The sequence below is a fragment of the Fundulus heteroclitus genome, chromosome 13 (genome assembly GCF_011125445.2).
Source record: "Fundulus heteroclitus isolate FHET01 chromosome 13, MU-UCD_Fhet_4.1, whole genome shotgun sequence".
Classification (NCBI taxonomy): Eukaryota; Metazoa; Chordata; class Actinopteri; order Cyprinodontiformes; family Fundulidae; genus Fundulus; species Fundulus heteroclitus.
The window spans coordinates 30,750,754-30,777,616 of record NC_046373.1 but is presented as its reverse complement, the minus strand read 5'-3'; the positions used below and the strand labels follow the sequence as shown (position 1 = coordinate 30,777,616).

The following is a 26,863-nucleotide window of genomic DNA, read 5'->3' as shown; positions in this document are numbered from 1 at the left end:
TGGAGAAAAACTGCAGGGACGTGATAAAGATGAAAATGCAAAAGACATTTTTGTGGCATTGTACTAATCCAGGATTTTGAGACAAGATGATCTGCAGTCTGAAGTGAGTGAGTTAAGTCATCATGTCTTTTTAGGATCAAGTTTTTTTTTTTTAACATGATACTTAGATACAGCCAAGGACAATAGTTTAAAATACTTTGCCTTCTTCCTGTCTTACGAGAATTTATTTGAATGTGTTACTTTGTAAATCGCTTATTTTCAGTTAAATGCTGAATTCAAGTGCATTACAATGGTCCCACTGAGTGGGATGTAAGATGTATGTATTATCTCATTATTTACGGTCACTTCAGAAGAAATGCTTCGTGAGACGGTCTCAGTGTGTCTAATTTTATATCTGCATATTCTCCAGGATGCAAATGAAAACTTGATCCAAGAGTCCACTGATGACATCACAACCACAGTTGGATTATAAATCTTTAAAGCTGGTAATTTCTACAAACCAAATGACATTGGGATTGTTCTTGAAGGTCACATGGTCTTGCGAGATCTGGGAGATGACGCAGTAGCCACTGCAGCACTTTGTGCACTGATTTATATTTTGAACCTGAACTATCCATCAGAACTGAAATATATAAAGTACTGCAGACACGTCTCATGGAATTGGAAGGGAGGATTGTCTTAAGGAAAAAAAAGTCTTGCGGAGCAGCCTCCATGTTGATCTTATGCACATATAGGTGCATTGTAAAGAAAATAGTACTTAAAGTTTTCTTAATATTTATTTTAAGGTAGGAAATCTCTCTGGTGCCAGAGTCAAGTTCAAGGCCGCTAAGACTTGCTGAAAACCTCATAATCAACACTAAAGTGATTCAAAACACAGCACCAACTCGGTGAAAGACAAGTGGAAAAAAAGAATGATCCAGTGAAAATCAGGACCTTAACCTTACTAAAGGTGATGCGGTGATGATAAAAAGAAGAGAGCCAAAAGGCCTCTATAATGACGTGAAAAGACTGATGAAGTTATTCAGAAACTACTTCTCGCAGTCATTGCTGCTATAAGGTTGCTAGGCAAGCAATTGAATCATTGCTTTTTTTCATCACTGCATATAAATATATAATCTGGCACAATTTAATAAAAGCGCTGTATAAGTGAGCTATTAAGACGAACAAACACCAAGTCATTATTTTTAAATGGCATAATGCCACTGGCATGAATACATCAACTCTTAAAATGAATAGAAAATTGCTATAGAAAAAGACATGCCTGCAAATAATGTGTGACCACAATAAGCCCTTCAAGCAATAATATTCTAAGAAAATACATATCTATCAGACACATTTAAAAAAATTCTGAGGTTATAAAATCCATATTTTATTGACAGGAGGTGATGAAGAGGCGAGCTCCAGATCTTCCTGTCTTTAAAGCGGTAAATTGTCCAGTAGAGAGTAGATGGTTGGCTGGGAGCCATCTCAAGCCACGGCCAAGTGGATCTGGGCCAGCGCACAAATTTAACAGGTGTCAGAAAGAGACTGTCACTCCTTACTCCACAGACCGCTGACAGTTTTAGGAATAAAGAGGCTCAGTGACCGTCACAGAATACATATGGGGCTATTTATCCACCATCCATCAATACAGTTTAAATTGAACATACAGAGAATCAAAGGCCAGAAGACAAGTGTATCTTCCACAGGGAAAGAAAATGCATACTACCTCAATTCTGTCTGGGCCTTACTCCTGTCCGTCTAGTTCTCTGAGTTGATCTGTTAGTTGGCTTCTGTTTTATTTCCCTGTTGGAGATGTGCCTCTCAAGAGCAGCCTTAATTTTGTACACTGTAGGAACAAGTCTAGTTAGAAGCAAATACTAATGAATTTCAAACATTCAGTGAGTTATGGCAACACTACCTGGAAGCCAGGGACTAACGACTAACTAGGATTTAATTGTCTGTTGACCTGCAGGCGTCTTTGACTTTGGCTTTCACCTGGTCTGTGAACACCACGTCACTGGTGAAGAAGGCACAGAAGTGATTGTACTTCCTGCGGAGAATGAGGAGAGCCCACCTGTCCCCGCCCATCCTCACGACCTTCTACAGAAGCACCATAGAGAGCATTCTGACTAGCTGTCTCTCTGTGTGGTGTGGAGGCTGCAGGGCCTCCGACTGGAAGAACGTGAGGAAAGTGGTGAGGACAGCAGAAGGGATCATCCGGGCTCCTCTTCCCTCCATAAAAGACATTTCATGTCAGCGCTGCGTGTCCCGAGCCCGTAACATCATCAAGGACCCTTCACACCCCCACCATGGACTGATCTCCCTGCTGCCCTCTGGGAAGAGGGTCAGCAGCATCCGCTGCAGGTCCACCAGGTTCTGCAAAAGCTTTTTCCCTGCTGCCATCAGACTGTTGAACTGCTGGAACTGCTGAAGCCACAAAAGGGACCCTGAACTGCTGAGGCCGCAAAATAGACTCTGGACCACATTCGTACATTGCACACTTGCACACATTCCATCAGATTGTTGAAACTGCTGAAGCCACAAAATGGACTCTGTACCACATTCGTATATCTGCACATTTACACATTTGCACATAGGCTTCAGAACTGCTGAAGCCACAAATTGACTCTGTACCACATTCGTACATTGCACAGTTCTAATAATACTCACCTGTACACTGTGAATCGCACACTGTCTATTTCCCCTGCATTGTTTACATTGTTAACATTTCAATTGTTTACATAAATTACTGCTGCACCTTATCCTAAAACTTACTGCAATTTACTGTGATTTTTCAAGCTGTATGCAAACGAAATTTCGTTCTGTACGCACTCTGTGCGTTGGTAGCCTAAACAGTCTGCAATGATATGACACAGACAGTGTAGGCTACCAACGCTGTGATTTACCAGTCAGCAGTTACGTATATTATAATCCGTACAAACAACCGCCTTCTTTCAAAAGATACAACAAAGCTGATCAATGTAAAGACACAATGGTTCAAATCAGTGGTACTCTGATTCTGTAGCAAGGTGGCTGCTGTGGCTACAAGAAAGGCATAACAAGCAAGATTACGGATTTCGTAGATCAGATATTCCATCCAAGACCACGTGTTTTTGTATCTGTTCATGTCTCAACACATGAGGTAGAGGGGATGGTGGATCTTAGGGAATTTTAATCCCTATCTAGGGGATTTAAATCTAGTCTTGGTTGATGAAACCACTGGACACATTGGTTTCAACATTAATTGCTGTGACCTGTGTGCTCAAACTTGGATTTTAGTACAGGCTTCTCAGGTGTACCAACTACCGCCAAATACTATATATATTTTTTTAGGAATAAAGAGTGTGACAATGTCTTGATTTTATCACTTGTCAAAGGGGATTAAAATCATATCAAGGAGAATTGTTGTAATTATTTTAGCCCAATGTCTGTCATGATTGCTTGATTGTTATTGGTCAGAGGCTGGTGTGCTTATGCCTTAGAAAGGAACAACATTGACTGGTTTCTCATAAAAGGAGTCAACAGAAACTACAACAATGTAGCTCAGTAAAGAAAGAAAATGAACTAGCTTTCACCAGTGGGACAACTGGAGCCACACCTTTTTTAAAATAGCATTTACTGTTACTTAGTGTTAAGTCACGCAGTGACGTAAATGGTTGGAGCAAAGTGTGAACAGTGTAGCCCCCAGCTTTCCTTGTCTGCCTGACAAATAAAAAAAAAAAGGTTAAGCGTCAGGGTAACTTCTGGCAGGGTAAATGGTGGTGCTGGAACTAGGCGTTCGTCCTGAAACCCATGGGTTGCCAGTTCAAACCCCAAGTCAGACGGTCTCAGTCGTGTTCCTGGGCAAGACACTTCGCCTGCTGCCAATGGCCTTTCGTCTGTCAGTTTGCCCCAGGGCATTTTGAACAAACATTTAAAATGTTGCAAAAAAGAAAACACGAATCAGACGTGTTTCTATTTACTAGTTTGTTGTGAATTTGTAGGTGACGCAAAGCATAATGTCTTCCTATGTTGAAGTTTGCTGTAGTAAAGAGGAAGTAGGGCTTGCTAACTAGCAAGACCGCAGATCAGTAATGGATTGAGGCTTTGATGAATGTGTTGCTATTTTTTATTTTTTTTCACAGATACAAAGCAATGCTCGAGTCTCATTGTTGGTCCACATGTATCTGTTGTTGCTTTCCGCCATGTTTTAGAGCATTGTGGACGCATTCAGGAAGACGTCGGCTGCAGAAACAGCCAATCAGTCATGCGAGGTCAATGCTTGCTACGTTAGAACCAATTAGACAAATGTGTTTCCATCTCCTCTTTAGCGCATTTACTGTTTCTCGGAAAAGTAAACAAAAAAAAACTTCAAGCGAATGTCACAATATTTTTTGCAGAATTTAGTGAGTTGATTAGAATTTTGCAGTTTCCATCATCTTTTCTAATGCAAAACTTCAATATGTGCATTAAACAACATTTATGGAAACGCGACTAATGTAACTCACAACTGTCATCGTGTGAATGTGTGAGTGAATGACTAAATGTAGTGTGAAGTGCTTTGGGGTCCTAGGACTTGATAAAGCGCTATACAAGTACAACATTGATCTTGATGCTTCTTAGTGAAGTAAACTGATGCTAACATCAACCTTGTGCCTGTGCACTTTATTATTCTACTTTCTCATTCTGGGGCTAAATATATTTTATTTTCTGAATGTTTTGTAAATAGTGAACTTCAGTTGTTCAATACTATATGTTCATACAAACCTATGTTCAGTGGTGTTTGCTGATCCAAACCTTGAGATCCTGCTGTTCCTCTTCTTCTAAAGGAGGAAATACACCGGGCACGTAAAGTAATTGTAACGCAAGCAGCGTGGCTTACAGGCGCGATTTTAAAAGCGTAGATTCATGGCAGATTCTGCAAAGTACGCTCCACAGCTGCGTGTTTCTGCTCTGAATGGAACTATTGCCACGTGGAATGAGCACCAAATAGAAGGTACGCCTGGCACGCCTGTTGCGAGAGGAAAAGCAGAGAGCTCAGAAAAAAAGAGTGCATCCCTTCAATCTGCAGCATCAACAAAGTGCCTTCTACCACCTTGTGGCCAAACTAAGACTCAACTATTATTTTGGGATACCTCCTGAAGTGAACTTTGGCATAGGATGTTGTTTTCCCGTTTATTCCCTGCCAAACAGGAGCATATACGCGTCTGAAATTAGAACTTCAGTCTAATTTAGGCCTTGTGTAGCGTAAGTACGTGCGTATTATGCTTCTAGTGTACATTTATTGACTGATTAAAATTAAAAGCTAAGCTAAGTGTAGGACGTGCGTGTGCTGCTTTGGTGTGCTTATGCGCTGCAACGCGTCCAGTGTGTTTCCTCCTTAATACGGGTCCCCATTGTTTTTCATATTCATTAGCTAACTGTAACCAAGGTTACATTAGGATTTAGGTCTGTTTGTCTTGTAAAGTGCTTTGTGGAAACCATTTTTGTGAATTGGTGCTGGATAAATAAACAGAACTGAACAGAAATAGAAAAGGAAAATGCAAATGCAAATTGTTCGATCCCCCACTGACTGTCTCAGTTATGTCCTTGGGCAAGACATTTCACCTGCACCAGCGGCCGTTGGTGCCGATGTATGGCAGCCAGGGTAACATACCTTACCATGGGTAAATGAATGTAGTGTAAAGGCTTTGGGGTTGTTGGACTTCATAAAGAATGATACAAGTACAAGCCATTTACCATATCTGCAGATGTTTCCCACATACGATTAGGCTACTTCATATCTGACAAAGCTACCTGCTCTGTCCTCGCACATAAATGTCTGTGTGTGCCACCAAAAGGCCTGAAGGCTGAATTTCTTGTGGCAACTTATAAAGTACAACCCGCCTCAGGAGCTACTCTTCTACATTGCCATTATTCAGCCTGTCACCTTATACATCCTGGCACTGTTTGTAAAACCCTGCCACCACAGAGACAGTTTCTTCCCACAGGCTGTCTCTCTTATGAACATGGTGAATGCTTAATAGAAATGGTACTCAGCGGCTCCACTGAGGGACACACACACGCAAATTTTCAAAACTCCATCTTGTTTTCTTATTTAACACCAATATGTATATTTCTATATCTATGTGAAGATATTTATTTCTATTGCTGTCTTTTAAAGTGTACATTAACTTTAAAAGACAGCATTAGCAGCTTTTTCATTGTAATCCCTTGGATTTAAAGCCCCAGGCTTTGTATTTGTATCCTTCCACTCATCTGGACAGTATGGAGAACACACAATTTGTTTTGCTGATGGCGTTATATATCCTTAGCCCCTTTTACACCAGCTCTAACCTACTTTGCCCCACTGCATTCTACTCCTGTTGATATGAATAAATAAAAATAAATCAGTTTCTTTCTACCTGCCCAGGGACCGCAGTGGTGTGGGGTGTATGACAGAAGGGAAGAAGGGAGACGAGACTGATTTGTCTGCTCCAAAGTTTGCCTCCTGGAGTTTAAATTTAGAGCTCCTCGTCGTTGTCCACTAGGAGGATTAGTACAGTTCCGTAGACTATTGATCACAACAAAATTATTTTTATAGGTTAAAGGTTAAAGGATATACACCGTGAGCAGATTTGGTTCTGCCCTTGCTTTCTTTGCCACAAAGAGAAAAGAGAGCCTGCTAAATGCTTCACTGATGGGGTTTCCCACTGCAGCCTTCCCGGTGAGACCAGCCTGTCAGAGGGTCTGTCACTCCTGGCCAGTCCACATACAGAGTCAAAAGTGGCTGTTCTTACGTTTTAGAGCAGAAGTGGAGGCGTTCCACTTTCCTCAGTCACAGTAGGAAAAAAAAAAGTTTTTAAAGCATCAGCGTATACCGTCTCTAATTAAAGGGGTGGACACATTTACATTTTCCATTTGGTAAACAATGAAACTAAATTAAACCTCTAGAGCAAAACCAAACAAAAACCATTTGAACATATTCAAGTGAACAAACTTGAACAAATTAAAGCTAAACAGTAATCTACATCCAAACAGAACCCAAAACATCCCCCCCCCCCCCCTCAGTCAGTGTGGATTTCCCTTATGAGGCTGATTGAAAACACCAGGTTCTTGTCAGCACTGCTCATGGGCGCGCTTCCATGGCAACACCTGACCAGGTGACCTCAAAGAAAAAAGGAGAGAATGGTGAAAACAAAAAAGTTCTTAAAGTTACATCAATAAATACATAGAGGCTTAAAAAAAATGCCGGTTTACAGCACCTGTTAGTGAGGGGGTAAATCCCTCACAGTCCTTACTCCCCTGTGTGGCAGACTATTCTAATATTCAGCCCATTGAACAAAGCCCCAGACTTGGTGAAAAGTCCTACCGTCATAGCATCGTATTTTTCCCGTGAAAGTATAAAGCCTTGGGAAACTGAAATCCTCTGCATGGAAACGCATGGTGGGCTTTTGAGCTCTAATGGGCCATATTTTTCTAAATCAGGGGTCCTCAATTCCCTAACCCTCGAGGTCCGTTGTCCTGGAACTTTTACATGTGTCCCTGCTTCAACACAACTAAATCAAATAGTCAGCTCATTAGCAGGATTCTGGAGAACTTGACTACATACTGAGGAGATGCCACGTTGGACCAGGGACATATCTAAAAGTTCCAGGACAATGGACCTCGAAGACCAGAATTGAGGACCACTGGTCTATACTATGCTTAGAGAGTGGTACCAAAGTCAAAATTTTAGCTTGTGTGGATAATCTTGGGTTATATATATATATATATATATATATATATATATATATATATATATATATATATATATATATATATATATATATATATCTCCAATGACTGAACAATTTGCCAAAATGTTTTATGGCCATGTAGGTCTTCACAGTCACCTCAGATAGTGGCCCTTTTGCGACCAACAATTGATTTAGATCTAATATATGGATCCTCATATATAAAACATCCTGCTGAAGATGAACCAACTTAGGCTTTATATCAAAATGTCTTTAAAATGGACGTCCAGCACTACAATAAATCAGCATTTGAGAAATAAACAGAAACAATACAAACACTTAAACAGTCCACCGGTGGCCAAAACTGCCATGTTTCTGTGGAATGGGAAACCAATGGTAGGCCATAGTAAAGACGAGGAAGATATTTATTAATGAAAACTTAAACTTACAGCAGGAAAACACAACTGAGGCATGAACAGTCAGGGAAACCACCAGAGGTAGCGGACAGGAGGCACTAGTGACAACACCATGAATCTAGACGGTTTAAGTACTGGGAGGAAAGGGAGAGAAAAGCATGAAGACCAGGTGGAGTAATTGGATTAAATTAGGAGTAGCTGTGTTCAATGGAGAGAGAGAGAGAGAGAGAGAGAGAGAGAGAGAGAGAGAGAGAGAGAGAGAGAGAGAGAGCGCAATGACAGGGCAGACATTAGGAAAACTCACAGAATCAAAATGATGCAGAAGGAACTCAAATAAAAGGATAAATAACTAAAGAAGACATAAACCAAAAATGAAAAAAAAGGAGCCCAGAGCACCTCCAGTGAAAAGGGCTAAAAAAAAGTGCATCGCACTTTTCTGACTTTCATTTGTAAAAGATGCTGAAAACCTTATTTCTTTTTACCTCCCATTGCTGATTACACCTCCTCTTGGTCTGTCACATCAGATCTCAAACCAAAACCTACGTAAGCCGCACAGTGACTGATGCCGACAACACCTCAAAGTCTCGATGCACACATCAGTCATTGGTGTCACTTCTTACACTTCTCTTTTCTGACATCATCATGAAGTCATGCCGCGCCTCCTTCTGGTAATAATGTGATTGCAGTTACCTTGACATGAAGATTATTTCAGAATTATTGGGTCACAGATAGATTTTTTTTTTTTTTTTGCTAATTGAAAATAATTAAATCCCCAAGCCAAAGTCACAAGTAAGGTGGAGAACAAAGCTGCTTGTGCTAGAAAGAGTGCAATAGCTGCCGACATCGCTACAGGCCTTTCAGCTGGGGCTCGGCCCGCTGCCGTTCAGGTATATCGGGCACACCACTAAATAATCTAAGAGGTGAGAAAGCAGTCCTCCATCACATTAATAATACTAAACATGAACACCACCCCTGAACGTAGACAGTGCTTGGAGGGCCTTTGGCGAGGTCCTGCTGCCTAATTAGCTCAGCAGGAATGAGTCAGAGTATAATCTGTTGCTTTTTAGCTAACAGGAGAAAGGTAGAAATTTGTTTGGAGGCCGAAAATGCAAAAGAAGACTTTACTGGAATAACCTTGTGGAGGAGGAATATGCCACTGGACGTGAGGGTGGTAGAACCTTACTGGATGTTTAACGTTGCTGGGATCCATCTTATTTATTGAAATTCTGTCAGCACAGTTCATGTTCAGGTAAGGAGAAATAAATTCACCAAATATTCTTTGTAACCTGCCAGAGTGTTGCACAGTGGCTCTGGTGGCTATGCCGCTACCCAACAGTAAGGAGGGTCCTGGGTTCAAACCTTAGTGCCATGGTACTAGTAAGCGAGAGTCTTGGGCAGACAGCAACTAAAAACAATGGATGGTTTAAATGATGTCTTGATACAACAAAGAAAGTGAACATTTGTTCCAGGATGACACTGAGGGTGGGAGGTAGGTGGTTATTGCACGAAGTGGAAGAAGGTGGCTGACGCAGATGATGAGGACCCAGGAGGAGAGGTTAATATATCCACAGGGGTTGAGGTGGGTGGAGCCGGTTGCTGAAGATGTCCGTTTTGTTATTTCAGGGCTAACAAGAGAATGACAGTGGAGTGGTGGATGGTTGAAAGGTGGACCAGCAGGTGAGTAACGTATGGCATGTTGAGTTCACCTGAGAGCTCCGCGGATAGAGCAGGCAGAGGACTGGAGAGCAGAGGCAGAACAGCGGACTGGGTGATGGGCTGGTTCCGTTCTGCGAGCACAAGAACAATCCGGCGTCTGCCTGTGAGGACACACCTACCAGTCACACCCTGCAGTCACAGAGGAAATTCACATTTATAAGAGAACATTTTACTACACATTATCGTCTCATGGCTGTTGGAACTTAACTTGACAGAACCTTATGACTTTTACCCAGTTTAAAGCTGCTGGGTAAAAACAAACAAACAAAGTTTTCCTTTTATGGTCCCACAGAGGGGAAATGTGTCTCTGCGTTTCAGCCATCCCCCAGGGAGCAGTGTGCTGCGTCACCGAGGGGCGCACAGCGAGCAATCTGAGGTCAAGGGTCTTGCTCAGGGACCCAGAGTGACAGAATGAGTTTCGAACCAGCAATCTTTGGAGCCTCTTCAAGACACAAACACCTGGTTGCCTAACTACTTGGCCACCCCTCCCAGACTGGTGGATAGCTTCAGTAACAGAACCGACAAACAACTGTCGGTTCTCACGTTTACTTGACTTTCACAGTAGTTTAGTTCTCACTGTGTGATTTCTCCTGTTTCTTGACATGAAAGCTTTTTTTTTTGTGAGCGCGTGAGCCAGAGCAAACCGTTCGGATCCTCCGGGGAGCTTTGTTCTCTCTTTTTACAAGTTGTTTAATAAACTCAGGGATCAATTTCTTACCATAACAGCGCTTGGATATTTTAATTCTCCTGCGACAGATCACACACACACACAACTTCTGTGGATAGGACAGTTGGCTGTTGCCTTTCATTATGTTTTACATGTGAGCATGTGTGATTTTTTTTTTCCTGGGACATCCCGGTTCCCTCCACAATCCAAAAACATGCATATTCAGATAACAGGCGACTCTTACCTGCCTTTTAGGCTTAAGTGGCTGCACGCACAGTGGTCTGACTTGATGTTGAGCTAGGTGACTCAAATCTCTGGCTTAGGCTCCAGACCCCTTCTGCAACCCCTAATAGGATTGAACAGCTACAGAAAATTGGTGGATGATAGTGTTGCTTGGCTATATTCTTGCAATGATAGTATTGGGGCTTACACATCTTGTGTTATCTCATCTAACAAAGATCCCTCCATCTGGGCACAGTGCTCTCAGATGAAATGAAACGGACTTGGATGTTGGGGACCGGGGGGACCCCAGTCCCACCAAATGGCTAGGCTATCATGCGCTGAAAGATGCTGTCACTGCCCACGGTGAAGCAAATTCTAAATAAGCATAGACAGAGAAAGTGCCAATCCTGAAAGATGCCCCCGCACACCTAAAGGCACTGCAGCAGCTGTCCAGCTGGGTGGTGGGAGCTCCTTGCTGCAGGTTTATTTGCCTAGCAGGGACTCTGGTGCCCTGCACAAAGTAGGGGGGGAATGAATAAAACATAGAACAAGACACACAACCCCAGTGCTGTGTATCTTGCAGAGAATTCCTCAATGGTGCCAGGAGAAAAGTTTTTGAAAGTACAGACAGCTACGTGTATTTTCAACCTGCGTGGGTAGATAAAGGCATTGTGTGAGAAGCGGGGGGGAAATTTCATCAGCGGCTTAGTCAAACTATCAGATGTAGGTCTTATTTGGTTGACTTCAGCTTTAGCGGTACAAACGGCAATGATATACTCTAACAGCAAAGTTAACGGAGTAGTTTGTCCAAACATTATCAGGAAAACCCTTCCTACAGATCAAATGAGTTGCGTTTGGCTGCTTGGGCTGCTGTGGAAAAGCAGCTTTAGCATCAGCTTGTTTTCAATATTATCCTAATATTTCTGCAGCTCGTATCTGGCTATCCGATTTAATGACATAGAAACATACCAAGAAAAAAAAAACACTGAACACTGTAACACAAAAAGCATAAAAAAACATGTTCTTGCCTCATCTTTGTGAAAGCTCCAACCTGGCTTGGATCAGTGTTGATTGGTGCATCTGATGGCAAAGCACCTTTCTGGAGTTTTAGCTAACCTAATCTCAGGATAACTCCAGGGAGGGGCACTGCTGTGTGTTCCTTCGATTGTTTTTTTCTTTGTCTTCCAGTATCTCTGACATCAAGTGACACAGGAGAATGTTCCCAAGCATGCATCCAAACTGGTTTAATTCAACTTTATTGCACGGAATAGATTAATTCTAATCCTAATCCTAACCCATAGGGGGGAATTTATTAGTTTCAGCAGCCTGACGGGTTAAAGGCGCCTCTAATAACGCAATTTTATTGAGGACAAATAAATAATAGGACAAATTTTGAATAATCATGCATACAATTTGAACAAAGAATATATTACTTAAAACACATTATTTCTCTTCGGCATTTAACTCAGTTTGAGAAGTTTGTTTTCGTTTTTTTATATTTTAGTATATAATTTTAAATTTGTAGCTGTTTTATTATTTTTATTATTTTGATGTTTTATTAATAGGGGACAGTTTTATTGTATTTTTACGAGGGTATTTCTGTATTTTATTTGTTTTTATCAGGGTACAGCATTTTGGTCAATGGTGTTGTTTTTAAAGAGCTTTATGAATTAAGTTATATTGTATTGCGTTGTACAGAAGAATTTTTATATTATTTACAGAGGTGTACTCAATAATAAACTTTTTATAAGGAATGGACAAAAAATGCTGAAAAATATCTACATAAATACTCTAGACAAGATAAAAGCTTTGTACATGTTGATGTCAGTAGCCTAAATGGACCTATGAGGTTTGCTTGTGTGATGTCTTCTCCTCTCTGGCTTTTGATCGTTGCACAGAGAGCCTCTCACTTTCTGGGCTGGTGCGTAAAAGCACGAGAGAAAAATGTGCACTGATCTGCCGCAATGTGCGTCAAAGTCCGTCTCCTCGCGCCGTGATCCAGGACCAGGGAGCAATTTACCTTTCATCACTCCTATATTCTCCTGGAGCCGAACCGGTAAGAGGCGCTGCTCCTCTGACCAGTTCGGCTTTTTCCAGCTTTTTTGCTCCATTTTATTTGGGTCGTTCAGCCAAATTTAGCTAAATTTCATCATTATGTCATAAATTTCTTAATCCAGTCTCATTTCTCTCCTTTGATCAATAGCACATTTGTGGGTGTTTTTTTTCTTGTACTATCAATCAATGCATCACACACAGCAATGGGGCCAATCACACCTGTTCACTGAGTTGAAAAAAATCTTGTTGTTTCCTTACTCAGTTACAACAAAATAGATTTTCTATCTGGGCTTGAGTTTTTTTTTTTTTTTTTTTTTTTTTTCCACATATACACATTTTTTTTAAAACACACATTTGATCTGGCTCCCTGCTGGAGTTAAACTGGACCAGCCTCAGTGCAGACATCATTATCAGAACTTTTTTTCCCCCCAAAGGCTTTGATGCTATTTTTGCTTTCCTATTTAATTATTCTCTAAGCTTACTTCGTTTGTTTGTGCCCTTTTTAATATCTATTTAGTTAGTTCCTCTCTTTCAGATCGCTCTTTCCCCCGCTGCCGCACAGAAGCTCCGCTCCCCGCCATTCCCAGACAGCAACACATGCGCATTATCGCCGCATGGGGGCGCCGCTGACCCGCATTTCTGCGTCCCAACTCCTCGTCTGGCGCTAGAAAAAAAAAGTAGTCGGAGCCTTGGAAGGAGGAGAGGTGGGGAGGGGGTCTCTTTTTGAATCCCTCAGCTGCAGATCAAATGCTCCCTGTGCGGGCTGTGGAGGAAGCGCCCCCTGAATGGAAGTAATCGCGCAACTTCTCTCCAGCAGTTGTTCCGGCGCCGAAGCGGCAGCAAACTCTTCTCTCTAGGATTTGCTCGTTGCGACCAGCCGGACTGGACCTTGGTACTTTCGCGACCCGCCGACATGTATTCAGCAGCGCTGCTGCTGATGCTGGCCGCCAGGATGTGCGCGGACGGCGTGGAGCGGCCAACAGGTAACCAGGCAAGGGGCGCAGCAGGACGGGCGCACTCGCGGAAAGTCTGCAGGAAAGTTCGCAGGGAGGCAAGAGAGCCACTCTCTTCCCCCCCAGCGTTCCCTTCCAGTGTTCTCCTCAGAATGCCTCTTCTTTTAGCGTGTGGGGGTCTGGAGCTGAAGTTTGTGCTGATCTGCTGTGAGCTGTTGACAAAATCACTTTTCTCTGCTCCACCACCATCATCATCATGGCAATAAGAAAGTTGTTCACTTTCACATCTGGAAAGTTTGTTTTAAAAAAAAAGGGAGAGCAGGCTGTAAATTAAAAGTGGAGTATGAAAGCCTTTGATTGAATCCTCCACCCAGTCTAGGGATATTTGAGATGTTTTTTTTTCTGGAAACGGGTCTTGAGGTCCCTGCGTGTGGTTGACTCAGATGCGCAGCCTTGGTGTTCTGGATGCAGGACGGGGAGGGAAATGGTGAAGCGGTTCCGCTGCAGCTCAGCCAGGGATCAGCTTGCTTGTTCTCTAATTCAGATGAGATCAACATGTAACCAGCGGGCCAGGGGGAGATTCTCTGTCTGATAACCTTGAGTGAAACGCCATCATCATATTTACGCGCGCGCGCGTAAATATGATGATGGCGTTTCACGCGCGCGCGCGCGCACACACACACACACACACACACACACACACACACACACACACACACACACACACACACACAACACAGTAATTATTTCTACTGCTACCCACAGTCAAATATATATTTTTTAAAGTATTAATATTATTTGCTGTCGTTTCATTTTTGAGTCCATGGCTTGATCACAGCGATAAAACGAACAACTAACTTTAGTGGTGCTGATTGGACCTCTTTGCTGTCCTTCTCCTTATGGAGAAATCTGCACACGGACCTGCTGCTCACACCTTGCCAACTGTAGCCTAAAAACAGCATTACCTCAGTGAAAGCAATAGGTGGCGCTCCTTCAGCCTCAGCACCATGGTTCTGTACACTTTGCTGCCACAAAAATTGCCTTAACAGCCAAATGTGTCTGGTCTACGATCCTCCTTAGACCCAACGTTGTTGTTTCATTTATTTATTTTGATCCCTTTGCACTGTTCACCAGCCCATGTCTACCCCACATTCCCCCCCTAAGTGCTTTGACAGCTGATCCAAACAGTCTCGGTGTGTCTCAGTCATGCTCTGACAGATGCACAATGACACGTTGAGAGGATGTTCAGAGATTTCTCGGCTACAACAATACCTGGCATCCACAGAGCCCGTTTCAGACAGGACTTCAAGTCCTCCCCGTTCTTGCCTGTGGCTGCTTTGACATTTAAATGGCTGCGGCAGTTTGTGACAATTTCAGAATTCCTCCAAACATTATCTTCTCAGCAGTTCTCTGCGGTTCGGAGGGGAGAAATGCCCCCAGTGACATGGCTGACAAGTGAAAGTGTTGGCATAGTTTTTTTTTTCTTCCCCCCACCTCAGAAATGCTTTGTGGTTTGGGTTATAAATACTCTGGCACAGGGATGTCAGTGGCACGATAAGCAGAAGCAGCTGCTGAACAGACTACACTAAACCACTCCCTGATCGACAGGATCAATTGGACTCGATGGGGGGGGGGGGGGGGGATTTAACGTAACAAGCAACCGTTCAAATGAGTGCAGAGTGAACGGGAAGAAGACATCCACACAGTTTGGCATTGGTTTAGTTTACTTTGTAGAGGTCAGCTCTGTCATCGCATGCAGACACTTGATGAGGATAATGAACATGAACAGAATAGATACAGAAGGAGATGGGCCAAACTCCTCATTCCTCGGGGTTTACGTCAAAACGTGAATAAGTTCAGCCTGCATGTGTGCTCAACATTCACAACCTCTCCACACCTTGTTAAACTGCAACGACAGACCTCAGTATATTTTTATTAGTATGCATTCTTTGATTGACCCAGTCAAATCAGTGTGAAGTGGAAGGGAAGGACAAATTGCAACGTTTCCTGACACATAAACATCTGAAAAGTGTGAGCCTGCTTTTGTTTTTAGGCCCCTCTGAGTCAACTCTTTGTTGAACCACCTTTCACCCAAGTTGAAGCTCCAAGTCTTTTGGGGGTTCGTCTGTATCAGGTTTGCACGTCTAGAGTCATAAATATGCATCCATTTAGTTTTGCAAGGTATCTCATATTTATTTAGTTGAGTTGATTTGCAAAATGTCTAAATATTTTTTTTTATTTTACCCCCAATGCATATGGTGAAGCTTTAGTCCACTGTCCAAGGATTTATTTTCTTTCGTGCAGAGGCTGCAGGATGTATTTCCAGCTACTCATGCTTCTGTTATGTTTTCAGCATAAACTGTTAGCCTTTGGCATCCTTTTACGATACGATGCAGACTTTAAAGTTTATCACGATATATTGAGGTATTATTAACAATAAAAGGGATGATAAAAGACTATTTACAGCTTCTTGCAGTCTTTTTGAAGTTACTGTATGGCTGTGACTGCATGTCACATTAATTCTAGCCACATAAACGCAAATGCTGTGCTTTAACAATATATACATATAACTCAAATTAGGCTTCTTTAGGATGCCAGATACTTAAACAGTAACTGAAATTAATTAGATTTTCCAAACTATTTATATTTATTGCTGCTCTCAAGGAACCAAAAGTGCAAAAATTGCAAAAATTACAAGACTGACAGGGCTACACAATGATGCAGTGGGTAGCGCTGTTGCCTTGCAGCAAGAAGGTTCTGGGTTCAAATCCAACCCTGGGTCTTTCTGCATGGAGTTTGCATGTTCTCCCTGTGCATGTGTGGGTTCTTGCTGGGTACTACGGCTTCCTCCCACAGTCCAAAAAAATGACTGTTAGGTTAATTGGTCTCTCTAAATCGTCCTTAGGTGTGAGTGTGTGTGAATGGTTGTTTGTCTCTGTGTTGCCCTGCGACAGACTGCCAGGGTGTACCCTGCCTCTTGCCCAGTGAATGTTGGAGATAGGCACCAGAAACCCCATGAGGGAATAAGCGGGTTGGAAAATGGATGGATTGACAATACTGGTAGTTTTTGGGGGTTTCAGACACCAGTGATTGGAATTTATTATTGTCATGATAAAGGCAAATTCTTTTCATGATAAGAAATGTTTCACGCTAATGATAGAATTATACAATAAATGCCCGTCCCCTGATTGTATTCCCCTGTGACCTGACAACTGGCCATAACCATCTGGGTTTAGACAAAAAAATGATTGAACCTTGAAGGTGTGAGTAGTTAAGCAGGTGGTGAACTAACTACAGAATTATTTAAGAGCAGCAAACTTATAGATGCAAGTGAAGTCAGCTATAACACAACATTTAGTGCATATACTGTGTAGGTCTACATCAAGAATCACACACTTCCACCCTAGGGCAATTTGGAGAGAGCAATCAACCTAACAGTCAGGTTTTCAGTCTGTGGAAGGAAACTGGGGTGCCTGGACAAAACCCACTCATGCACAGGGAGAGCATTCAAACGCATGCAGAAAGACCCCAGGATCCCTGCAAGGAAGCCGTGTTACTAACTACACCACTGTGCAGTCCTAACTTTCATTGTTACAACAGAAAAGGTTGTTTTTATATACAGATTGCCTGTTTAAACAAAATCTATTAACATTCAGAAGTGTATCTTACAAAGTGTGGCACTTAGACATTTCTTGAATCAGTTAATTTTAGCCCAGTTTAAAGTAACTTCTCATAATCCCCTGAATGTAACAAGCTGCAGAACAGAACGCTGAATAATTGCAGTGATGTTACTGAGCCCCAAATAGAGAAACATATATTATTTCCTCCAATCAAAAGGTGATCTAAAAGGGATACATTTCAGCACTATGTAAAACAACTTTCTTTTAAGCATTTGAATGTAAACAAAGAATAATGAGGCATACTAATAAAGTGTATAGTTAATTATTAATGTTTAGTTACTGTTAGCTGAATAGCTAATTATTTCTGCCTGGTAATTAAATCATGGAGGCTGAAAAGCCATGTTGAATACATGATAAACATATTGCAGGTTAGGTGCAAATCAAAAAAGATGACAAAACTGGCTTTTGGATTCAATGGTGAGCACTGCAATTTGCTAACTTTGCAAAGTTACTTGGTAACATTGCCAGTATTCCCTTTATTCGAATGGAGCGATTTCCTCTTTTCATGTGTGCACATCTAGTCTCCGTGCTGTGAGCCTGATCTAAAACAGTCAGTACATCCAAGTTGGCAGATAGCAGCGCTGTACTCATGACTTATAAAATCAAATTGCTCAGAACATTTAAACAGTTATTTCAGTGATTTAATGAAGTTTAATAATCTGATATGAAACATGCAACATTGTGAAAGCAGGCTTGGACAGTTGCAGTTGGTTACCATGAATATTGCTTTTATTTTCTTAGAAATCAAGTACATTTTTAATTTTACTCTGGATAGGTTTGCTACTATTTTCCAACTGACTGGCTGTCTTGTTTGCTTCAGTTAATATTAACTGTGAAAAAGGAACGTCAGCATGGACTATAACTTGCACAAGACCGTCTTTGCAGTTCTGTTCCCCCTTGTTGTTGCGGAACACAAAACTAGTCGGAATTCACTAGACTGTCCCGTTAAAGAAGAGTGTCAAGCATGACAGTCCTACTGTACAATGTCCAGAGCTATCAGCATCTTAAGCTGCGTCTAATCCGTATCTAGACCCCTGCCCACTGGGGAGCGTTTTTACAACGTGCATTGCAAAGAAGCCCAATAACAAAACACCTCTAAGATTCAGATCAGGGATGGTGTTCTTCCCAATCACCCTCCCTCCAGGTAACATCATTGTTGCCTACATGGGCTTTGAAGTTCCCACATGACATCTCTCCAGGACACCATCTTGAGATTTGAAGAAGGGTGGATAGTCTAAACTGCTGTTTGGTACACAAGCATAGAAAACAGTTAGAGCTTCACTCTTAGAATCTGTAGGCACAAAAAGCGTATCCTCTCGCTCACCAGGGAGAAATCCAAAATCCAGGCACTCAATTCGGGTCTTATAAATATCTGCCTACCCACCCCATGCCTCCTAGCCTGGGCACCTCAAAAGTAGGAGTTCTTCCAGCAGTTTGGTTCAAGAGCTAACATCCTAAGATTATACAACCAGTGATTAGCAAGCCAAGACCTCCGCCCTTCCTTGCCACCTAGCTTGCAAGTCATCCATGCCCATGTGGAGGAAGATCCCAGGCCAAGCCCCAGGAGCCAAGGCTCGACCACTGGGCGCTTGAAAACTACTGGTAAGATCATTGAGTTTGACACCTCCCACAAGGCCAGTTTGCAATGGGAGACTTAACAGGAGTTTTGCATAAAAGCAAGCTCTTGATTTACTTGTCTGTTCTGGCCCACATCTATTGTCATGAGATGGATCATGACCAAACGAAGGAGTTCCTGGTACAAGTGACCCGAAGGGGCTTTCCTCATATGGTGCCTGTCCTCAGCCTTAAATGTAAGATGAGGAGCCCCGTCGTCTTGGGTGAGCTTGATGTTGACCTGCGGCATCATGGCATTGAAAGGGGCCAGCGGAGATGGTTCAGGCACTGATTAGGATACCTTCTGGAGAGCTCCCTATGGAATTTTTCAGGCATGTTCCTCTGGACCGGACTGTGTATCTAATCTGGCCTCAGACCACCTATGGGTCCATCAGAATGAGCTTGAGGGTGGCTCCTGGGAGAGGGATGTCTGGGTTTCCATCCCGGACCTCAGTGGTCCGACCATATATAGGTGGAAGACGATGAATGGATGGATGTTGGAGTTGAGAGGAAATGATGGCATTCCCACTTGCGATTCTGACTTCATAGGGCATTTTAGTTGGTGTCTCCCCTTTGGCATTTTTTACACAATTGCAGTCATTGGCGTTTGGGTACAAAATGGCAGATGTTCCCAAAGGACATGGAACGTGTTGTGTTGGCATTTCATCAAACCTGAGAGCAGGTGCTGACACAGGTAGGTGGCCTGCTAGGAGGGTGACGGGCTGTTCTTGATGCAGATCCACTTTAGTGTTAATCTGACGCACACAGCTGTCACAGGGTAAAGGAGCAGGTGAATGGGTATGATTTGAGAAAACCACACAAACGGTAATGATAAAATTAGTGCAGCTTAGGAGAGACTAAAATACAAGAGCCTTTAACCGAACAACTGTGATTTGTAAAATGTCTGCCCAGTGTTGCAAAAATAAGGCACTCAGTGTGATTATAATATATGATGAGGTAGGAAACACACAGATTCAGTACCAGGGAATAAATTTGAATTTCTAAGTCTATGAGTGTGACCTATCCACATTGTTTATTAGACACATCTAAGCCTGCAGAGCAACCAGGCTGCATTTTATAACCTGCATTGTGCACTGCACTTTTGCTTTTATTCGATTTGCAGTCGGACTGGTGTAGAAAAATGGATGCTCTTATCCTAAGATGGGTGAAATTGACTAAAATCGAACAGTAAAGTGCTGGCCATGTTTCACTCGTCACTTTTTTCCTGAACCTTGAAGCATTAGATGGATGATGCATCACAAACAACCTACACGAGCTTGTTATATCTCTATTAAAATAGATGGAGGAGAAAAAAGAAGCTGAAACTGATGGGGAAGCAAGGTCTTTGTTTGTTTGCGGTACATCCCAACTGTCAGCCTCTGTGGATTGTTGTCAGTCATCCTGTCCACCGCGGAGTCTTTCGTACGCAGCGCCCCTAAAGGAAATTCAAAGGTGTTTGACCAAATCAAAAGAAAAGTGGTTTAATCAGCAGAATGGAAAATGTTTTACTCCTGTGGGGGTGCTCAGGCATTGTGAATTGTTTTAGAAACTGGGTAAACTTCTGTGGCTTTGTATTCTTCTCCTGATTGATTTTTTCTATCCATAAGTGACTTTTTTTCTTTATCGTCAAGAAAGGAGTCAGAACTGTTGTGCCACTGAAGGCAATTAACTCAATGGCAGCTGAACTGGTAAAACAGTGAGTCACCAACCATAAACTTAATAGTCCCCATTTAGACCGAACTCCAGCTTCTTCTGATTCACATTTTAGTGGAAACAGTGTTGGACTGAAACTGAAGACTTATGAAGTTTAGACGTTTTCTTCTTTTTGAAGGACCATTTTGCAGTTATGTATGTTGGTTTGGATACTGTTAGACAGCTCTTAGTCAAGTCAGTCAAGCCAGACTTAGACTAGTGAGCAGAGTGCATGTTGCTTCCTATAAAGAAATGGCCTAAAGAGTGAAACAGGGTTGGATTTGAAGTTAACCTGCTTCTGTTCCACTTCTGAGCCGCTAAAGTGGGTACTTACTTAGTGGAATGGATGCGTAAGTGTAAAGTTATAACTAGTGGTGTAAATAAGCATGGGCCGATATCCGTGCTCTCATTAGCAACTATGATACATAGCTTTCAGAATGTTTTTCTAACCACTTCATGGTATTGTCTGTCAGTTGAGATTTCTGTACATGTTTAAACTGTTAAACCAATGTAAAGCTAGACAGTAGTTACTGTTATCAACACTAGAGAAAAGGCCTTTGTAATTTTTTTAATATAAAGAGCATTTACATCCGTCTTTGAAACATGGTATATGACATAACTTCCCAAGATCTACGAATGATTGTCCAGACTTCAATTCTTTGTGTTCTTTTTTGAACGTCAAATTATCTTTTATCAATTTAAGCTTGAAAAGGAAAATTCTGAGCAGTTTGGTAAATATTGTAATAAATAAATGTTTAAAAAGAGAATTTTTTCCTGGTTTAGGTTTATAGCAAAACTAGACCCCGGAGAGGAGTATATCTTAAAACAAACAAAATAAATTGTTCAATTCCATCTCAACACATGGTGTCATTGAAAGAGTTGCGTCTGCCCAACATCTGCTGCTTTGCCATTGAAACAACTGAGTTGTGGTTTCTTAAGGACTTTACCAAATATAGCACCTCTGTACATTCTAAAACTTTTTATACTGCTCGAATAAACAACTGTCTACAAACTAATTAGAGTAAACAATAGCAAACAGGCTTAAATCGGAGGTAACTGGACTTTTGTTGGGTTCTTTCTGAAAACGTTTCGACACCTATCCAGGAGTCTTTGTCTAGTCTGGTGGCTCGCACTTAAGCACCCTGTAGTTGGTGTGCTGCTGTTTTTAAGGACATGGAGGCTCATCCTCCTAGGCGTATTCTAAGTCAGATGCAAATCAATGACCCACCCACCACGGTCCTGGATCATTAGAAGCTATTGCTTGGTGTGAGTGGAGTACTTGGTCACCTGAATCGTGATGAAACTGCTGACGTAATCTCTTTGGAATGTTGGAAGCACAATCGTCCCCCTTTGTTTACTGATGGCTGTTTGCTTTTGCGATGACCCAGATAACTGAGAATTTGCACAGGCATACAGGTATAATACATTTGAGCCTGAATGGATGGTGGTTAACTAATCAGCTACATGGTTCTGAAGTTATAGACCTATTTCTAAGCTGTTTCAAAAAAAAAAAAAATCAAAAGATTTATGTTGTCAACCAGAATCATTAGATGAAAATGACATTGTGAATATTTTTCAGTCTGGTGTTAGAGCCTGCCATAGTACAGAATCAGCATTATGAGAGTCATTAAAGGAATGTTTTTGGCACGTCCCTATACCTTTTGGTTCTGCTTGACCTAACTGCTGCCTTTGACACTGTGGACCACAACATTTTAATATCACGTTTAAATCACTTAGTGGGCTTATTAAGAACACACCATTTGATTTGTTTAGATCTTATCCAGCACTTGATTGGTCTATATGCCTCAAAGTTGTAGACTCAGAATGCACTCCCCCTTCATGTGGGGTCCCGAAGGGCCAAATTTTAGGGCCAAAGCTTTTTTCCCTGTATTTATTGCCTCTAGGTTCCATACTTAGAAGGTATGGAAATACATGCTACTTCTATGCCGATGATGGCCAGACCTATATGCTTTTAAATCAGAAGGACGGCGTTTTAATCAAAGGAGTATTGGATTGCCTGGAGGACATTTAAGCTTGGCTGGCACTAAAATTCTGAAATTGTGATGAAAAGAAAATAGAAGTGATAGGGTTTGAACCAAGTAGCCCCTGTAAGTCCACCATTGTTGATTTGGGACCCTGACAGGATATTGTAAACAAACTGTTACCGATTTGGATTTCATGACTGACAGTGATTTTAAATTTGACAATCAAATTTAAGAGCAGCGATAAAGTCCTGCTCTTATTGTTTAAATCGCTTGGCAAAAGAGAAATCTTTCCTGTGCAGGAAGCTCTTTTAAACAGCAATGATCTCTTAGCATACTGTAATGGCCCTGATGTTGGAGTGAGTCAGCCCTGGCTTTTGCATCTGCTGCTGGTTCAAAACGCTGCTGCTCGTCTTTTAACTGGTACACAACAAGCAGAACACATCACCCCGGTTCTTGCCTCTCACCACTGGCTGGCTGTGTATTTTAAAGTTAAATTAGACATTTTTATTTTTGTTTTTAAATGTTTGAATGATCTTTTCCCAACATAGCTCTCTGAGCTTCTTCTTCTGAACTTACCTTCACGGTACATCGGGGACTATATTGAATATATTTATCTATTTTATATATGGATGTGTTTTATGTTTAAATATCTACATTTTTGTTGTTTGCAATGTTGTGCAGGACATTGTTTTAGCTGTGTTTGTCTGTTTTAAAGTGCATTAAAAAGTTAGTACGATAGCCTGATTACATTTCAAAACCGAATTGGGACCCTTCCTGTAGTTTTATGTCCTTCAATGCTCTGGACAACATAGACTGGTTGATAAAACCAAGTTATTTTTGATGGGGATGTTTTGTTTGTGGATAGTATGCCTAAGGGTTCTAGAAGAACATGTCCTTAGCACACAGATGTGGCCATCTTGTTGCAAATGGCAGGTATGGATTGGTGGGAAGGATTCGTGGTGCTTGTAGCTGTTTCCATACACTTATGTTTACGATTTCCTTTTCATAGAAATAAGATCTCCTGGATTGTGATTATTCTGGGGTTCACCGGCTGTTCAGTCTTGCGAGGGACTCTGCCTCCGCGTCTGCCTTCACTACCTCCCAGATTTGTCACTCCTGCCGCTGACATCAAATAATGAGTAATCTTTATGAATATTCTTCAATAGCATCTGCTCTCCAGCCAGCAGAACTTTTACACCCTTCAGATGAAAGCGGATGCGAGCCGTCTCTCAGTTATAAAACCTGTGGTTGGCTGTCATGCCTAATGATAGGTTGATGGCTGTTGTGCTGCAGCAGAGTGGAAAGTGATGCAAAACGACTGAGTGCAGGGTTAGCAGATTGGCTCTGAGTTCAGATATGGGATGACTTTTGTGGCTGCACTGTCTGCAAATGTCCCTTCAGATAGAGATGACGAACAGCAGAAATAGCATCACTCTCATTTCCTTTGTCTGTGTCCACAGCCTTTTTTTCTGTGGAGTCGGGGGAATAAAAGAAGTTAGAAAAGTTAGTTTGACTACTTTACTAAAAACTTCCCCATCCTCATATCTAACTGCTCATTATTTAAAGATTAAAGTCCCAGGATGTGCAGGTCCCAAGGCAGCTGCTGATATTACTCTTTTAAAAAATTGCTATTTAAAGTAATTAAACCTGTGGGTCTCCCAGTGTACCTGTCGCGCACAGGCTGATTAAAAGTTTAAGGGAAACTTTGTGGGAAAAAAAGTGAAATTGTTAGCTACACAATGTGACATGACCGTCACTGCATTAAACAACGGCACCTAGGTAGTACCTGGTCACCCCTGTCAAAGAAGTCAGGACGTAATGGCGGGTTGTGTGGAGGTGTTTGTGGAAACATGACTGTAAACCTCCATGCAGCTGATCTGTGTTTGCTACTTAACTACATTCCACTGGATCCAAGACATAGCAATTACCAAACATCATAAAGCACTATCTTGCAACTGATGATGCTGATCTGACAAAAGTAGAGTCAAGGAAAAATCGCCTCGAAAATGTCTTTTTGATCTTGGTAGGTGCAAAGGTATGCAACCTTAGTTCAATTTTGACAGACTGCCAAATCCAAGATATAACAGTTGTGATGTTTTGGTTGTGGCTGAGTGTAAAATGTCGTAAAAAGCATCATGTCTTTCCAAAGTAGTCAAATCCCTTGAGTTTTTCCACACTTTTTCACCTTACAACCACAAGATGCCTGGTCACTTCATGTTTCACTGTCGCACTCTGTGGATCTGTTTTGGTGTTTCAGACTCACTCAATTTGATCTGAATTCTCTTTACTGTGACCTTTTTTGTAAGCACCTTAAAAAACGATTTTTTTTTTGTTAATGCACTTGTTTGGGAACCCTTTGTGTTTCAGACAGTTTTTCTCCGCTGGGTAAGGGGTGGCTAGCCGAGCGTTAGCTTGAGCTCTACTGTGCTTAATTGTTGCCTTTCCTGTTGTTTCTCCATCTCTGTATGAGTGTCCTCCTCTTTCCTGCCCTGCGTCTGATATGTAATTAATTTCGTGGAAATGGGTTCGATAAATTTTTTTATCTTTTTGTGACTTTTCTAGCAGCGGTTTCAGAATTTGGAGGCCCGTTTCCATACTGTTGAAAAAGTAGCAGAAAGCTGAGGCCTCTCAGCCAACGCAGACCCACTAAGACCCTTAATAATCAAGTTTCATCATATATCAGAGATCTGATTACCCCATATGTTCCTAACAGAGCACTTCGCTCTTATGTTTTCTGGCACCTATCCTTTTTAAGATGCTCCCAGTTTTGGTCTGTGAGGCAGTCACCCTGTCTACTTTTAAGACCAGGCCTAAAACTTTTCTTTTTGACAAAGCTTATAGTTAGAGTGGCTTAAGTTACCCTGAGCTAGCTCTGTAGTTATGCTGCTATCTTTTTTTTGTAAAGTGACTTGTGATGTGAATTAGTGCTGTGTAAATAAACCAATTGAACTGATTTGGATTTTATACGGCAGATACATACATAGTTGAGAACAATTTGGAATTTGATTGGCCAACCTGACTACTTAAATTTCAAACATTCTGACACCTTCATACCATGCAGCTTGGTGTGACAGAGGGAAGCTTAGGCAGTTTTAGCTAAAAGTGTGAAAAAACCCTTCTTTCCCGGAACAAAAAAATCTTCAGACTGAAATTAACGCAGCAAACACCTCCAGTGTAGGTGTACCCTCAGAGAATCGAACCTTGAATAGCCTTATGTTCACCCACTTGCTTCCCAATCCATCTGTCCTACTCCGTTCCCTCTTAAGAACACTGTATACACTTTCTAACAAGTTCTGGCTTCTCTTTCTTGCTTCCCTCTGACATCCCAGAGGAAGGGTTACCAGGCAATGATTCAGGAGATGGTGTTAATTTGACTGTAAAAACAAGCAGGAGCACCTGGGCCAGCATCTGCTGTGTTTGCCTTCCAAAGGCCATATGCATCTTAAGTAAGCATGGTGGGTTGCACCCTATTTGATATTAGCACTCAAGACAGCTGAAAGTCTCAGATTACATTTAATGTTAACTGAACTGACAGACGGCGCCCTGAATTGGACTGAAGTGGCAGCAGAATCTTTGGATTCACAGGGGTAACCTGTTAGCTTGGCCGGAGGATGGTTTCAGACACAACAATGACACATTCCCATTCTCTTTTATGGGCAGTGTTGCATCTCATAAAAGTGAGAAGCATTGAGTTTTATAGCCCGGCAAGTTTTATGGGGCTGGCATTGCAAGTTGACCCCAAATCAGGGCTTCTAAGAAATATTTTCAGATTTCTGGCTAAAGTGGAAGTTCAATTAGGGACGAGCAAATCCTATTGGTTACATTTGCTTAAAACCTGCGTGCAAAACAGATCATACCATTTATTTCCAAAACTGTTTAGTTGTAACTATTTGCTGCTCTAAGTATTGCAGGGAGTATTCGGTTTGCCTTCCAACAACTTTTTAGATTTTAGATACTTGCATTAGCTGCAAACCTTTGTTAAAAAATATTTCTTCAGACTCTAGCATATAGCTGGATTGACGATTGCATCGGGGTAGATCCTTTACAAAGAGGGGCTATATCAACATTGTGTGCATTAATCCAGTCAGCAGCGGCGCCCTCTTTGGTCAGAATTTAATAACATTGGCAACTAGAGGTGGGATTACAGATGACCGTGTTGCTATGGCAGCAGGAAACTAGGTTTATTC

The 26,863-nt window shown here is 41.8% G+C and overlaps 1 protein-coding gene across 7 annotated transcripts in view; it reads left to right on the top strand.

Moving 5' to 3' along the window:
- Positions 1–13,453: 13,453 nt before the first annotated feature.
- ptprua (protein tyrosine phosphatase receptor type Ua) overlaps positions 13,454–26,863 on the top strand; it is a 328,377-nt gene continuing 314,967 nt past the window's right edge. For 6 of the 7 annotated variants that reach the window (XM_012853466.3, XM_036145582.1, XM_036145581.1 and 3 more), the window contains exon 1: positions 13,455–13,735. In XM_012853466.3, the coding sequence (XP_012708920.2) occupies positions 13,666–13,735 (70 nt within the window). In that variant the 5' untranslated portion in view covers positions 13,455–13,665. Of the gene's footprint in view, positions 13,736–26,863 lie in introns of all 7 variants that reach the window. The other variant, XM_021311111.2, reaches the window with a different exon arrangement.